This window comes from Trematomus bernacchii, unplaced genomic scaffold (assembly GCF_902827165.1).
Source record: "Trematomus bernacchii unplaced genomic scaffold, fTreBer1.1, whole genome shotgun sequence".
Taxonomy (NCBI): Eukaryota; Metazoa; Chordata; class Actinopteri; order Perciformes; family Nototheniidae; genus Trematomus; species Trematomus bernacchii.
In genome coordinates this window covers 9,305,397-9,323,178 of record NW_022987313.1, presented here as the reverse complement: position 1 = coordinate 9,323,178, position 17,782 = coordinate 9,305,397, and the positions used below count along the sequence as shown (strand labels likewise).

General features: G+C 41.2%; 1 protein-coding gene across 2 annotated transcripts in view; it reads right to left on the bottom strand.

Annotated features, from left to right (window-relative positions):
- LOC117478236 (latent-transforming growth factor beta-binding protein 1-like) overlaps positions 1–8,671 on the bottom strand; it is an 82,327-nt gene extending 73,656 nt beyond the window's left edge. For both annotated transcript variants that reach the window (XM_034125210.1, XM_034125217.1), the window contains exons 1-2: positions 7,852–8,671; positions 5,199–5,272 (exon numbers count right to left, since the gene is read on the bottom strand). In XM_034125210.1, coding sequence (XP_033981101.1) covers positions 5,199–5,272; positions 7,852–8,321 — 544 coding nt within the window. In that variant the 5' untranslated portion in view covers positions 8,322–8,671. The remainder of the gene's footprint in view (positions 1–5,198; positions 5,273–7,851) is intronic.
- Positions 8,672–17,782: the final 9,111 nt, after the last annotated feature.

Genomic DNA, 17,782 nt, shown 5'->3' with positions numbered 1-17,782 from the left:
CTCCTGTTCTTGTAAAACAGAGGACGCCGCTCACAAGGTTTGGTTCTCATCGATGTAAGCTCTCTTTTTTCAAAGCTGTGGGAAAGTAGGTTTTTCTTTTGGAATATGAATGCCTCAATGCTGCAGAATGATGACAATGTATTATGAAATAGGTGAGATATTCATCATCATACAAACTGAGGATAACAGCTGAAATCAAAGCTGCCTATGACATTTGATGTATTCAAAACTGCACATTTTCCATTGGATATCAACTCATAACTAATTAATTTAGCATTGCTGTAAAATGGTATCCTAGTGACTCAGCGGGTCATTGTTCACCCTGCATCATGTGCTTCACTTCAGCTCATGACCTCTAGCTGAATGTCATGTACTATCCTAAGAAGTGCCATAAAACCATAACAGTACAGTTCATTCATTCAATTGTTATGCATAATAAAGTATCTTTCCTACCAGTAAAAACAAAACACATGACAAGTTAAAATAAAAGCAAATATCACAGAGTGTGTGCTTTTGCCTTCGAGGCAACCTTTTGAAGATCAAGTCTTAGTTTGAATGCAGAGGGCAAAGTTCACTGTAAGACTAAATCCAAATATATGAGGATATTCTATTGTGTAGCAGGGAGGTTCATAAAAAGCAAAGCGAGAGGGCTTGTATCTATTAGGGGAAGATGGTGAACCTACATTTTTGGGTACTGTTTTGGAGGTCAGAAAGCGTTCGCACGTGTTTGTCCTTGATACTTCTCCAGCTGCTTCACACATGTTGTAGCAAAAGAAGAGCATAACATAATAAAAAAGGGATTCAGACACAACAGCAACTGTGGATTTGTATAGTTTTGCTATGACTGTTTGTAATATTTTTTTCACATAAAACCCATATTGGGATGGTTTGATATCTGTCATGGTGAACAGCTGCTTCAATCTCTGAACATAAGACTTACATGCTCTCACAACACTGGAGGGCTTCAATCATACTTAAACTACACTGGGGACATGATGGTAAATAGGAAACATGCTACATATGATATATTTAGTTTGGAAAGAGAAGGAAAGTTACCTTGTCATGAGAGAGGTAAGCAAGAGAGAGAGAGAGAGAGAGAGAGAGAGAGAGAGAGAGAGAGAGAGAGAGAGAGAGAGAGAGAGAGAGAGAGAGAGAGAGAGAGAGAGAGACTTTCTGCATGAGGAGTTATTTTAGGGTTGGGGTGAGGCCCTGAGATGCACAGCAGGCCAAAGAAAGCTGGAAGGCAATCAAAAAGAAACTATTTTCTACCGCGTCTCACTCTGTCAATCACCAGCTGCTTAAGAGACTGAAAACAACTGTGTTCCTCCCTGTGAATGATGCACCTTTCATCTGCACTCTCTGAGACAGTGAGGGACATCTGCTTTTTTTTAAGAGGGTCATGCTCCTACCGCTGGCAGAAAGTTGCCATGTGTGTCGCGTGCTTTCGCAAAAAATATTGTGATGTATAGTGTGGTGAAATAAATTCCGTTAAAGCCGGCACTTTAGGGAGCATTATGAGCTCAGGTTAAATGTAAAGCCAGTTGTGCTGCAGGGAGTCTGAAGGCCCCCAGTCTGTAAGTATTCTATATTGTCCCGTACATTCACTGTGTGTGGTAGACTATGCCATTAATCCAATTACTAAAACAGCCATGTCAACTGGAGAAGCCAGAGCAACACAACATAAATCTGATGTATAGTGACCCTGGCAGTATGAGCGGCGCCGACACCTACTGTAGCATTCCTCTTCAGCAAGCCGTGTGTGGTTTTGGTGACATAACCATTGGATGGATTTCAGTGAGATTTGATACAGACATTCTTGTCCCCCGTGGAATGAATTTCAATTTCATCTTAGTTAATGACAAAATACCTGCAACACACATGCCACCCCTGCACTGTAAGCTGAACTTTGTTCTTAGTGCTAATTTCCTCAGGCAAGGAGGTTATGTTTTCGGTTTGGTTACTTTGTCAGCAGAATAAAGGAAAAACTACTGCGGAAATGTTAATGAAATTTGGTGGAATGGTGAAGCACGGGGCCAGGGATAAGCGGATCTTAATCATGGGACAGATGCACTCATTATCTTTCACATGGTAAACATTCCATCTGCTCAAAACAGATATTGACATTTAGCTCGAAGAGAAAGCTGTGTCTAAAGTAAGGACAGCCTCACAGACCTTTGTTGTAAAACTAGGAGGTATCTGACTTGCCAAAGGGATCCGTTACCTCAGTCTGTGCCTCCTGGTAGCCGATCCAAGAATCCATTTACAGCTAGGTATGAGTGAAAGCCACATTGAAAAGGTGCAAAGATAAGACTGAAGCCTCTGAAAGCCGATACAAAGGAGGACAGATAAAACTCAACTCTATTCTCCGGTAACACTGGCTTTTAAAGGTCTTACTTTAATTGTTTTTTCCCAAGAAATGTGGTAAACCAAAACGGCAAAACAGCAATTCTTCACAGATTTACCACCTAATTCGGGGTTACTGTATTTACACATAAACTTGCCAGCAATTTAAACTTTCATCCTATTATCACAGCTAAGTAGCTTACTATTTTGTAAACAGATTTCTGTAGCAATTTCCTACTACAATCTGATACACATTTTATAGAACAACTTGCTCTTGTGTGCCAATTACTGTCACATACAAGATTCCCACAGTTTCCTAAAGTGGTGTAAGATTACATGAAATCCGGTTGAAAATGTTCTATAGGGATTTTGATCCAGACGTTCAGCTGACCATCTGCAGTGTTCAGCACAAACACTTCCTCAGTATTGCAGCTGACAGACAGTCTTGTATTATAACTCAAACAAGGCTACTGGTGGGCTGTGGCTGCGTGAGGATACAATATGGCCTCCCTCTGCTCTTCATCTAAGCAACAATACTTTTTTAGGAACAGATGTGAACCTGGGCTCAGCGGGCAATTCAGTATAAGCGCATGACCCAAAAAACGAGATGCTCCATTCATCTTGAGCTTCGATCCTGTCTTCAAGTTAACAAATGGAAGTAACTTGGCCAAACACAACGCTCATACACACTCCTTTGATTCTCAGCCACCATTAATAAAGACAATATTAGTTGGGTAAAACGTCTGTCATAAAAACCTAAACCTAAAAAGTTTCATCTTTACTTACAATCATCAAGTTAACTAAAAGATAAATAAACATCGGCAGTCTAAATGCAATGTTCTGTTTTTAATCGATCAAAGCTTTGTATCTAAAAACCCTGGCTATTTTGAGCGCATGGAATGCACTTCAATACAAAAACAAGTCTGCTAACCATCCATCCTGAAGCCGAAAACAGAGACAGTCAGCACCGAACCTGCCAGGACATGGGCAGGATGGAGGCTTCGGAGAGCCAGACAACAATCTCCGACCAGACCCACAGAGACTCAGACGTAGACGGTTTTATATCCACATTTCTAAAGACATGTAAGCGCACTCCCTGGACAATAAGTGATCCAATTCCTGCCATATATTTGCTATGAGCTCAACCCAATTGAACAAGGAGGTATTGTTTGGAAGCCATAAGTGTAGACACCCAATCCAGCAAGCAGCTGACGCTTTTAATATTAGACATGACTTCAATCCCTTCAGCAAGAATTTCAGCAGCTCAGCCATGATATGTTTTTACTTATGCTTCCAGACAACAGGTTTGTTCCTTTTACTTTCCCCCACTGTGAACATGTTTTCTCATGCTGCCATCGCCTAATAAAGCAGCCTGGGTCTCTGGTGGGGACAAAATAAAGATAGCCTGAGCCTGTTTTCCTCCATGGAGGTCTTCTACGTGGGGGCTTCCAGTCCCAGCTCCAGTCTGGGGCCTTTGTGTTGGCACCTTGCCGGCCGTGAGGCTTCACTCAGCTGATGATAGCATAGCCTCCAGTCAGACCTGGGTGAGGGCCAAGCTGTAAGAGGGTCCAGATGGTTGGACAGACCCTGGCCTGCTTAAGATGCATTGCCTTGTTTAACACAGGCAGGTTAGACTGGACCTGTTACTTTTTGGCAGATTAAAAGTATTTACTCTTTTAATTTAAGTAGCCGCAGCTCCACGCTAGATGTAATTTACACCTTGGTAAGTGTGCCTTTAGCTGGACAGGAGGGAAGGAGATCTTATTAGGAGGCTGCTGGGGCCAATCAGCTTGTTGTGTAATCGGCAGAAATGTGTGTCAACTGTGTGTGTGTGCTGTGTGTGTGAGGGGGATAATTAGCAAAGAGAAACTGAGAAAACAGTAAACAAGTCAAAGAGAGGTAGGCCTATAGCTAGCTAGCTGCTACATTGATAGATAGATGCCAGCTGCCGTGTGGGTTTTACTTTACTCATAAAATGTAAAGATAACTCTCTCTAAAAAAGCTCCAATTCCAACATGTTATTTCAGTCTGCAGCAACAATGGCGGTCGTAAACATGAAATTCAAATATCACATAAAAAGAGTAAATTTAGTTCAAGCTGTAGCCATTTCTGTGCTGAATTGGAACCCGTCCTCCGACCCAAAATCAGATTTTTTGTTTTCAGCAGTGATCCAAAACAACAATCCACGCAATTTAGCATTGTTTTTTTTAGCTTCTAATGTGATCGACAATATTAAGTTAGGATAACAAAGCGGCATCTCTGGGTTCGTTTAAAATCTGTGGAAAACCTGCAGTATGATTGTCGGAATTCTGCGGGCACGGATACTGTTATACCAATTTTGCTTCTCAAGAAGTGGTCGATTGTTCATTCTCTTCGCAGTATCTTTTAGTCAATTTTTTAATTATCTGGCAGTTAGGATATACAATACTGCTGAGGTCAAATAAAAGAAGAAGCAGTTCCACCCATAATTAAGGGCTTCTGTCATAGAGCGAGCCAAGTGCTAATGATGGTAATTTCCATGCGGGGATCTAACATGAAAAGAAAAAGCATGGGGACAATAACACCCTAGGAAAACGTTCATTGGGCTATTCCACTTGACAGGACAGTCATTAGTGGCCATTTACTATGTTATATTTTCAGTCTGTGTGAATAAGATTCTAAAGCCTCTGTCTGAGAAGTTTACTAGTTCAGACAGCTCTAATATACATAATGCATGTCAGTGTGCTTGTGTGCTGCTTCCAGACCTTACAACCATGTGTGTCCTTAGTATGTAAATAATTAAATAGATATATTTCGTAGTTGAGTAAAATATTATTATTTAAAATGTAAATAGGACAATCAAGGTTTTTACTTACGTTTTATGCAGCGATTAGTTCCTGGTGCCAAAGCCCAGCCTGAGCAGCACTGCTGACCTCCACAGACATTAGGCCTGAAAGGAAGACAAATACAAAAAAAGGTGAATTAAGACACTGACGGTACAGCTTCAAGCCTCCATAAATAACAAGGACATTTTAATAATCCATGGAGCAATAGCATCAAATCTTTGCACGACAAGCTGATCTGGTTGCTAAGGCTGTTACAGTTACAGATCATTCCGTTGTGGCTTTCCTATTGATATGAACACTTTAGAGATTACACTATAATTGCATTTTATTTGATAAAAATTTCAGGGCAAGTCACGAAACCCTATCTGAACGAGGATCCACAAGTCCCTCTGTAATGCACGAGTCGAGTAAAAACAAAAACCGTTATCGGAGCCTTGAAGGGATTATGAGAGACACACGGGACATGAAAAGCACCCTGCATCTTCTATAAATCACTGAGCAAATGAGAGATGACAAGTTTTAAACAGTAAGAACTGCATTCTTTGCACTCTTTAATCCACACATTCAGCATGGGTCAATTTATCGCAGTGAGATAGATGAAAAAGCACCAGACCGCAAGAGCAACTTGAGGGCAACAGTCACCGAGCTGGCAAGGATCTGTGCCCCGTCATCCTTTCACGAGATATTACAGTAAGTGGATGTCTGACTCATGGTGATTTGAGAAGATAACGGGAATTGACTCATTGACCTCAGTTGGATTGGGCTCATTAGATACTGCAAGTCTTACTGGGGCGTCACAGGGATAATATGCAGTTGTTTTGGGCCCTCTGGCAGGCTTAACTTTGTCATAAATCAAACACATCAGGCCAGGCCCGTGCCAAATACATCAGTCATCACATTCAAATTCCGTCAAGGGATATATGTATGTAATGGAGAACGTTATACAACATAATTAGGATCCTGCCCCAGGTTAAAATGAAGATAAAACCATGTTCACACATAGTTATATTTGTATTTCAAACATGAGGCACAGGGTATAATTTCACCACCGAGATATCTCAATCAGTCCACAACTGACAGGTGCACACAGAAGGGAGTCATACTGAGTCAACATGTATGTAAAGGAGAGAAAAGTAAACCCGGTGCTTCCAGTGCCTCCGGGTCCACTAAATGAGTGATCTGAGTGGGAATTCAGAGAGGAAATGTGTCATGAAAACACTTTCTCTAACAAGTGGCGGGTGATTCATCTTAAACTAATGAATCAATGTGTCACCGTTCAGACTACTATAATGTTCCCTGGAAGTTATGTAACGCCACCTTTATGTTTCTATAAAACTCAAAGAAGCCAATTCATTCAACACTTGAGAATGCTTTTTTTTTGGCAATGTCAAGCAAGGTAATAAAGCATGTCTGATTGAACACTACAGGCAGCAATTTACTTAATGCATTGCTTTAAATTGACAGCAACGCAATTCAACCATGCATAAGAACAACTGTCGGGTTGACGGATTGGCTAAGAAATGTTATTTTTAAGGTGTGATGGATCAGGGCATATTGACAGTGCACAATAAAACACAGTTATTTTGTGGACAGAGTAAATACAATTCAGATATAAGTACTGGAAAACATTCCCAATGTTATCAATGTTTAGGTTTAAGGCAGGTGAGTGCACATTATTTGTATGCCTACAGATGGCACACCAATTGCCTTAATCATCCTCCGCAATAATTGGCCATATAAATAATCAATTTCCTAAAGGCAAGAGCCCATTTTATGACACACAAAAGAGATATTTTGTTTGTTTTTCAGTGTCTGCAACCCAAGGTGAGCCATTCAAATCCCCCTCTGATTATTATGTAAACCCTTTTCCCTCTGGTGTGTATCACGCTTTGTCCCTATGGAACAAAAAGGACTGGATACATGAAGGTTCATTTCACAAAAAGAAAAGAGCTTTAATGTGGAAACAACCCATCGTCCTGAGTTTAACAAAGACAAAAAAATAGGGATTTGCAGCTTTGACAGAGGGCCATCTGAGAAACAGGTGTTTCTGATCACTAAGCAAATTTGCAAATGTTCACCAGCCAAGGCTCCGGTTGAACCACTACATATAGCCACAGGCAAGAGAATAAAAGGGTGCACACATTGAAGTACTCTACAGCCATTCTACTTTCATTTAAATATGCTGTAATGTGTAGTAATGGGAGGAAATGGTGATAATGCAGTGTTGCATTAGTCTCAAAATAGTTCATATATTCATATACATTTGCTGCTCATTATACACCTCCACTATCAGCCCAGTAATCAGCACAGTGTTTAACCTCAGCTATTATTACATGTCCTGCCATGACCCTGATAACTAAACACACACATTACAGTCATTTATATACAGCTTTCACCTAATGCATTCCATCCACACGGCTTTGTATTGACATGGAGCACAACTTTGAAGCCCTTTTCTGCGGGTCATATGTTACACAATTACTTGGATTGCATTACAGGAAGAGATATTCTGCTTTAGTGGGCGACAGCCACTTTACAGTAAACCACATGGACTCAGTAAAATAGGTCACACAGATTCCTAAAAAACTTCTGCCCATACAGTGAGTGAACGTGAATGGCTTAAACAGCTTGATAAAGCAAAGTAAACATGTTTTATAGTAGAGTATTTGGCTTCCGTTCTTACCCAACAAGTCTCCTTGTGCTGGCAGAGCCGATCTTGCTGCTCTGCCTCCGGTTCACTCCGCTCCTGTGCTGCGGGCTGCCCGGGTGTCTGGCGGTGCGCAGCGCACCATCCCGCGGCGCAGAGACGGGGTCTTCCCGGGAGACGCCTGCAGCATGAGCCGGTCCTGCTTTGGATGTGTGCCTGCCATCCCCGTGGGGTGATGTGCCCCTGGGAAGTCGGACAAGAGTCATTGACCGGCTGGTCCCAGGAGAAGTTTCACTGGATGGTTCCGGGGATGCATCGTCCTCTGGTTCCCTTGGCGAGTGACCTTGACTCCTCACCCGGGATTGCTGCTTGTTCGACACCGCCTGGGCTGCCCCTGCACCCTCTTTCCTCCCACCTGTTGTGTCCTTGTGACTGTCACTAATTTGCACCAGCGCAACAGCCAAAAGCATCAAAACACCAAATCCTGCGAGGTCCATTTTCAGCATGCAACGTTTTGAAAGTACCGCGTAAAAAGGCAGATCGCGTTACAGTTGTATTGAGAGCCACTAAAATGTGAGCAAATGAAATAAAAGCCCTTGATTAATCTACACGAGTTCAGCAAGACGACATCCTCTCCCAGGAATGAAAAAAGCCTGGATACCTCTTCATAATGCCCAGGTAAGAGATTGCGCAGTAATGTCTTCAGGTTGTCAAATCAGCACCTAACTACAGTCCAAAGTGAGAAACTCTAAGCTTTCCTTCCAGCAGTGAGAAACTATTATTTTAGGCAAACATTATTCCATCTGTTTTAGTTTATGTTAAACAAGAGAAAGAGGCTCACAAGAGAGCAGCGTGCTGGCTTCAGGGCTGCTGAAGCTGTACTCCAAGTGAGAGAGTTTGAATCGTGCTCCCATGAATATCACCACCTCCTTGGATCTGAAGTCACCGGGAATTTTTGTAGGGATTGCATGCGCTTTGCAAGAAGAAACTCCCCCTTGTCGGCTGTATTGTTGCTTCACTCACGGCACCGCTCGGTCCATGTGCCCACACGCACTTTCTATGCCAAGTTACATCATGTTACTGAGCGTCTTTTCCTGTGATCCCTTTGAACAGGACTTTTGGAATTATCGTGAGTGCAGCATACGTTAATCGTTACCTTTCATTTAAATTTGAATTGGCATGCTACTACAATATCATAAAACTTCAGAAACCAGATGTTTTTTTCCTGAAGAATCCACAACACTGATTGCTGGATTATTTGAGTCAATGCATTCTCTTTTATAATGACTTGAATTGATTGAGTGTAGAGTAATTGTGTCAATTTATCACATTGCCACAACACAGTGTGTAGCACAGTTCAATTAATGCTGTGGTTCATCTTTTATAAATAACAGCGCATTGTGGCCATTTGCAGGTTTACAGACATGCTTTAAAGTTTAAACCAGCAGTAAAATGTATGGGAAATCTCAAACTCAATCTGAAATCTTGGAAAACAGGTTATGTAACAGATCCCATTCATCTCCCCCTCTCATCCATGCTGCATCATCACTTTCCCTCCGATTGTCTGGAAACAACACATTTCTCTTCTCCCATAAGATCTTAAACAACCCAAAGAGTTGGCTCGCTCCTCTCATTCAACCCGCAAGATGCACGCCTGTCTCTGAGTGGTCCCTGAGCACCATTACCACACACTGCACTGCCATCCAAAACAAACAGCAGCGGTAAGAAAGACTGGTAGTCTGCTCATTCATTCTCCTTTCCTCTATAGCTTGGCTATACAAACCTCTTAGATTTACCACTGAAACTTTGAAAAAAGGTTATTGTACACTTAGAAGAGACTGTCTCCTTTCCTGTCAGATCACCAAGGAAACATCATGTCTGTGTGAATACTTGGGCTGAGCGCCACAGCTCCTCTTGCAGCCCATGAGAAATCTAATTCGAGAAGGAGGCTGCATTTGTCTTATGACTGTCCGAAAGTCTAACTCCACCCCCAGTCATGTTTCCCTGCTGGTGTCGACGGCCCCCAAAGAAAAGATCGTGGCCAGTTGACCCCAGCATCCGAGAAGGTGAAATCCACAAATGTGTGGGTTGCTATCTGCTCAGTGACCTCTGTGAGTGAGCAGCTGGCTGCAGACCAACTGTTGTTGCAGTGCTAAAGCCTCAGTCAGCATCTGAATCCGTTTCTGTATCTTCCTGTAAGGTTTTGTAGGTGGTTATTAAAAATGTTGGGCCGATGTAAGGCTGTAGCTTGGCAAATCAACTCGAGTCATCAACACAAGCAAATTTAAGATTTTCAAATGGATGTTATAAACCACGATTAGTTACCAAAAAATGTATATTGTTGCATCTCAGTTATTTGCTCATTACTGTTACTATGCGTGTGTTATCAGCTAAACTAATGTAGCACAGCAGCCTTGTAATACATTACTTTAACAGGTGGGCAAACAAACAGCAACATCTCTCTGTGTAAGTAATACAGTTTAAGAGCATTCCATGGAATATAACAAAAAGTGTTTCTGAAGTGAATTACCTACCCCACCTTTAAGCATAGCTGTTAAACCATTAGCATACTTAACGCTAGCTGGCTATTTCAACTGTTTATAAATTAGGGTTGGCAACTAGCTAACATATCTATCTCAGCTATTCATTAAAATAATGTTAGTTCATTTTAACCTATTCATACATTACTTAGGGCCCCAAGTGGGCCAGGGGCAGCCCTGCTGAACTACGCGTAGCCTCAGAACTTGCTGCTATCTTGCTAACTTGTTTTCACACACTAAAAATCAAAACAGCTCATGGGGTAAAAAAAATACATATTTTGCTGCTTACCTGTAGTGCTATTCATAAGTGTAGGTTGATTTTGATTTGAGTTGCAGTGTGCTGGGAATATCAACTGAAGATATTTTTAAGCAGGTCCTTTTTTCTGGAAAGACATATTGCTAGTTCTTCAAAGACATCTCTTCAGCTGATCGATAAAATTGGCCAACTCAAACCAAACCTAGCTGGATTGATACAGTCCTACACGAAAGGTTTGCATTTGAGATTGTGAAAACTATCAAGTGATCAGAGGTCTAAACCAGCTAGATAAAGTAGAGAATAAACAGTTTAAAGTATTAAAAAGAAGAAACAGTAATAAACTGTAAAGGTTATCATTGGATTGTTTGGCAAACTTTAGTTTTTAACTCATATCTTAACTTTCTTAATTACTTGAGCTAGTCATCTGTCACATACCCTTTGGTAACTGCAGAAATACCCCATGGGGCACAAGTACCCTTTGGTTATTGGAACCACTGAAGGTCTGTGAAGCAGCTATCTGTGTTATGAAAGTGGGCCTTAACGTGGCCCAATTTGATACAATTTGCAGCATCTGGAGGAACTCTAGAATAAATACCAGGAGGATGTCTCTGGCTATAACCGACGCTTCCACACAAAGAGTCCTTTGAAAACTCTGGCATGACAACCAAGCCACTCCTATCATCGTTCAAATGCAGAGCAGAAATATAACTGCATTACACTGCATAGTTTTATACAAAGCAGGGTCATAGTAACAATAACAACATCCAAGCCTTGTAATTACACTGACGCAAACAACCTGCATGCATATTTAATGACGAAAACTCAAGGTGGATTTGATTTGTCTCCATACTTAGTGCTTGTAATTGTTCCATTTCCGAGATGGTTTTCCGTGCAAGGTAAATGTTTTGAAGCTACTGAACACACACTCACTTCTAATGAATTCTACCAATGGGAACAAATTCTACACGCTTACCTGTCAGCGTGAACATCCCAAGAGAGACACATTTGCATTCATTTAGTTAAAAGTGACTGCATGGTCTTTGTTGAGTGAGTGAAGGGTCACAGTTCAAGTGTATCCATTAGAAAGCCAAACAGTATCATTACACTCAGAATGTAGGGCTCTCATTAAAAGCAAGTATCAACGGAGTATTCTTAGCCTCGCCTCCAGAATTTTAAGTGATCTATGTGAATCGGTCTCTGTAATGAATTTCAATGGAGAGCACCAACAAGGAACGTCAATCTCTTCGTTAGCTACCTTTTGCCATTTGTATCAAAGCCCTCAGCACTCCTTCCTCTTTGCCCGGCAGCTAACATAATACTGACATTGTTCAGACTGGGCAGCAGTGAGAACCTGTGGGAAAACGTGAGAAAGAGAGGTTCATTTGGCAGAAAACCACTTCGTAAAAGCTGAAATTATGTGCTTTATTAATGTGGTTGTTTTTCATTGAACATGACAGCTTTTCTTTAGAAGGAATATTACAGCAAAATCAAGTCCATTGCGCTTCATAGCTTATTGAGCAGTGTACATAAAACAGGCGTTCACGCAACAAGAGGAAACAGTTGAAGATATACAGGATAAATGTAATGTGCTTAGGCCAAGGACTACAGGGTCTTTCCCAGCTTGTATGAATGAGGTGCTGTCAGCTGTAATAGAAGTAGGTCACATGGGCGTTATTTAAGACAGGCACTTCCACTTCGCCTTTCATGATATGCTTCATACATTTTCTTTACATGGGTGTTGGATGAAAAAAAAGAGGGCTTCAGCCAAACTGTACATGCAAGCCTGGATCTTCTTTGTTATATATTACTGTCGTAAGGGGAACATATATCAACTCCAACGCTATGTGTTCAAAAAGTGGATCCATCCAGAAACAAGTTCAAGTCAGACATATTTGAACACCATTGGCTATGTTTCTGATGCATGTCATAGCGCTGGCATTACATCCACTCTGCTTTATTTCACGGCTGAGTGAGCGGCTCACTCATTTATGGGTGTGAGTAGTTCATTTAACAAAGGCTTTAAGCTGCCTGGGATGTCAGCACTAAAGGACATCTGCAAGAAAACTGTAACAAAGATTAGATTAAGTACTTTCCTTTTTACAAATTGCCCTTTAGCCCCCTCTGAAAAGCCTCACTAGAGAACAAGCGGTTTTGGCTTTTGTACAGAGATCATTATACATCATACATTACTGTAATATGTAATATATTGAATATAGATGAACTCCTAGCAGTAGAATAACCAACCTGATGCAAGCTGCATCAAATGAAGTAAAGCCTTATTTTAGAGGCCATCCTGGAGAAGACTAAATTAATCTGTCTATATTTTGTGTTTAGTTAATTTACTGAACGAGTATGGGATTTTATCAACATGGTTTCGAGAGGTTTAAGATAAAGTAGAAAGGAGAGTTTTTGCCTGATTTGATGGGGGTAAATTCTCTTGTCTTTTTCCTGATGTTTTGGGTTAGTCAGCAGGGGCACGTAGGACAGATTGTTTTTTCTGCTGGTGCAACAAACAAGGCAACTTTAGTTATCCACTGGCAAATGAACCCCCGTGGAGCTGATTCCCTAAATAGCTCTGCTCCCTGAATATTTGAACGGACACTGGTTCCCGAGATAGGAATTTAAGGACTATATAGACACAAAGGCAGATGCTACCCTCCTGCTTCCATCTAGGGACTAGAAATGCAAAAAGTAAACCATCTGTGTTATTTGAAATATGATCCGAGAAGCGGCATGGCAGTATAACTAAGAGATTTGATCATCATCCATTTCTCTCCCCCAGTCAACTCAAAGAGAAATTTGTTGGATCAAGGCAGCTGATTCAGATAGAAAGGGGAAGAGTCCTGTGGATTTGTATTACATTTTAGGGTTTATAATGTATTACTTTACAATGTGTTTGTCGATGGCAGCCTTGGTGGTCTTTTGAAATACAATTTCAACTCTGATCGGTTTGAAAATCTATGGCTCAATTCTGCTAATGCTTTTTAAATCCACCACATCAGCCTCAAATGTTGTGTTGCAGTACTTCTGTCTCTTGAAGTTTGATTTAAAAGACTCTCCAATGAACAATACACAGGATGATGTCACACTACAGCATGATAAATGCCCCTAGAGTGGATTCAAGGGGTGGATCATGCTGGCAGCCAATTAGGTAAAATAATAACTTGCCATAACTTCCCAGAAAAAATATTTCCCAAAGATGTAGCCCTTCTAGTCATTAGAATAAATCATTTAAAAATCCATGAAATCAATCACAACATAAATCAACACTGGCAATGTCTAAATAAGTGTGGGATGGAGATTGTGCGCTTTGTAACATGCTCTCTTATATTCTGAGTATGTAGATGCCATGTTTTCTTTGGCTCTTTGAAGAATTGACAAAAGAAAAAGCAGAGGGAGGGGTTAACGAGTGCAATAGATCATCCTGGCTTTATAACCGGAGCTTTCTTCTCCTCCCCTCCCTTTCAATTTTCCTGGCCCCTCACCCTCAATTCAGTGTGCCTCTCTAGCCATTGGCCTGGGGCCTTGTGGGCTCCTGGTCCTCCTGGCAGTGACCTGGCCACAAGGCTCACTGGACCATCTTAACTGCTATTCATCATGAAGGGGCGATAGATGGCAACACGCCGTTCAGCTTTATCCCCGTTAACGGTGTCTCCACCAACCGACCATGGAAAATCAAGGTCAAGCATTTTCCACATTAGCAGCTTTACCAGGAGGATAGAAATGGATATCTGCTCCAATTACCCAACATCCCTCCGTCCACCACAGGGAAAAACGGCTCCACACACTTATCTCCCCAAAAGTACTAACTGATGGCTCTATTCAACACAGTTTCATAAGAGACAATGTGAGTGAATGATGCCGAGGTAATATTAGATGGGATATTTCAGAAATTGGGGCAAAGGTGAGACAGGAGCCTCTGAGTTAATGCCAACTGTCTGGCACCGAACTGCCAATGATTTTCCGTATAACCCGCTGTGTGCAATTTACAGGCATGCAACTGGTGCAGTAAAGAGCAATAGGATTTACTGAAGTCTCTCTCGTCATATTGTAAAACAAATTCCCAGTTGTTGTTTTTTTTACCAGGTTAAGAGGCCACGTTAGCTCTATTTCCTTGTTTTATGTCTAACTTTAACGAGTGTTATGCAGATCTTATAAAAGTGCTTTTATTCTTAAACCAGGACCTTTAAAAATACTGTTCACACTTGCAAGGAAAATGCTGTATAAAACTCACTTAACTGCTTAATTGACTACAGAGGGTCACTCTTACAACACAATAGCATATAATAATGATCATGTTGAAAGTAAAATATATTTGACTAATGACCCCAAACACTGGCATTTACATTTGAATGTTTTATTAACTCTGTCTGCTTCAATTCACTGCTGGAAGTGTTTTATCTTTCCTGTTGAATAGTCCCACAGAGTGTCTCTTAAACAGTGTTGTAGCACAGAAACTGACACTGAAAATCATCCCTCTAGCCCACTCAACAGTCCAAACACTCGCAGGATAAAGGAAAGATTTACTAAGATTGTCAGTTGTTTTGGTATTAGACTGCAGCCTGTTGAGTAATACAGGTTAAGGTCTGTTTACCTTTGCGGCTGGGAATGGATGATGCATAAGCCCCTTTTGCTGGTTGACTCATTAATGACACGTGCCTTCTAGCACATCAATTTGGTATGGTGCCGTGGTTTAGGTCAAAGTAATTGCTAGTTATGTTTTCAAGCAGTGTTCCTCTTCCTATAAGTAGTATTCATGTAACGTTCATGTTTAATAGCTGCTGGTCCTGCTGGATGGGCATCATGCTTGGTTAGCTGTGAGCCGAGAATCACGTGTTCCCTTCAGCAACAGTTAGATGAATGAAAAATCTTCTTTACTTCCCCCAATTAACAGTGATGGTTGAACACCAGAAAGTTATGATGCGATTTAACCCCCTGCATGAGGTCAATTTGACCTGAATAGCTTCCTATTAAGCATGATAAATGTGTTATTTTTCAAGCCATTAAACCTTTTTCCCATAGTCCATTTAGTCAGAACAAACCATTGGCCTGCCATTACATACGTTCTGCTGACCGCAAGTAAGCTTTAAGGAGCAAGGGGATGACACAACAATTAGCAGAGATGACATCAAAGTGTTTTCTGCCACAGGGTTTTGCTAATTATCAGTCACCAGTGTTGGGTGGGGATCCCTCCAACGCGAGGGTCAATAGGGTAACACCAACACAGCACATAACAAAGACCAAACTTCAGTCCAGTTACTACGAGGGCCATCAATGAAACCTTGTTATGACCATGAGATCTATGGGACAGGACTGAGGGGAAGAAAAAGGCGTGTGAGGTTCAGGGAGGACACTTCTCTAACTGCGCTGACCTGTCTGTGAGAGCCCCCAGGCAGACAGACACCAAGGCCTCCGACAGATGTTCAGGGAAAAGTGCTCCATTCATCATGGCACTTTTGTGGAATTTCTTTGAACTGCTTTTATATAGTAGTTCAAAGAAATACATAGATTCAACAGTCATAGATAAATAATATGGATAGATGGATGTCTAGATTTTCCAAAATTGGAATTCCATGTCTGTTAACTATAGGATTTAGTTCCTGGAAGACTCCCATTCGCTGCCCCGCTCATAAATCACACCCTTGAGGGAGCTGTTAGAATGGATGTGTTATTGTGCAACACTGTATACAAGCCTAAACCACACCAAAGTGGGTCCACTGCACACACACATGTAAATTGGCAAGTTGACAATGGAGTGTGAAGTCATGGCAATGCAGGGTCTCACTCAGCCCATGTGGAACTGCCTTTTCCTCCCACTCTCTCATGCCGCAGCAGTGGGGTTTATATCACCCAAGGCAAAAATGACAAGATGACAACGACAAAAGTATAAACAAAAAACAAAGCCAATAAAACTGTTCTCTCCATCAGCTCACAAAAATGCATTTCCGCAACAGAAAAAGAAGAAGAATATCTTCTGTGGACTGTCTTTTGTTAACATTCCAGTTCAGTGTAATGTAAAAGTGTTTATACGACTCTACCCGGCCTGCCGGTACAGCTAAGTTTTATACTCAAGCGCTCCGTAGGGAGCAGGAAGAGAGGCCCCGTGTGTCCAGAGCCCCGTCTCCTGAGCAGCACTAAGCACTCAGCAGGCTTCAAGGGCGAATGTTCATTAGGGAGCCAAGTTTTAATAAGCCCGCAGACAGACATGCTGCTAAACAGCCTCAAGTGCCAGAAGAGGTGAGTTTACTTATCCTGCTTATCCTCGTGATTTCACATGGCATCATGAGCAACGCATCCAGGTAGATGAACCAATGGTCGACCACTAAACATCATGTACCATCAGTTCGGGGAGAGACGTATGTGAAATACATTTAGCTTGTGGAATTGGTGTTGGATGGATTGAATTGCGACCTATAGGTCAAGCACTTTATGTTAAATTGACTAAAAGAATTGTAATTTTCCTTAAATTACGATCATTTTGAGTCTCTTGTGTGGTAGTTTAACATTTTTCATCTGGAAATGCTGAACATGAGCGTGGCTTCAATCTTTTCATTTCACTCTTGGCAAGAAGGGGAAAAGCATATTTCCTGAATGATTATTATAGCATTATAAACTATTATATTATTATATAGCTGTCAAATCGATGTAGTGGAGGAAAAACGTTTCACATTTGTCTTTAGATGTAGTGTAGTAGGCTACAGGTAACATATAATCGAGGGAAACAGAGAAAAATATCTTTAAGTTGTACATAAGTATGGTATTTGAGTAAACGTACTTTCCACTACTGTGTTTCATATATTAAAACCAGAATGCAACTTTATTGTCTAGGTCTAGGGTTTCAACAATGGGAGCTTTGGTTTGCTCTCTATGACAAATGTTAGGAGAAAGGTTTGAGTAATATATAATAATGAAAAATGAAAACACAAGAGCATATCAAGGTTGTCACTCTGTCATTATGGAGGGAATTAAGTCTGATAACTTACCCGGTGTTGTTCCTGTAATCTCAAAGTAATACCCACCCTCCATTCTTCATGGACAGTCTTGGCACAGTCCAGACCCGTGTTTATCTAAGCAAGAGGTAAATGACCAAATTAATAAAAACAGTATGACAGCTGACTAGAAAAATACATGATGACTGACAATACAATTATCGAGGGCTGTTAACAAAACG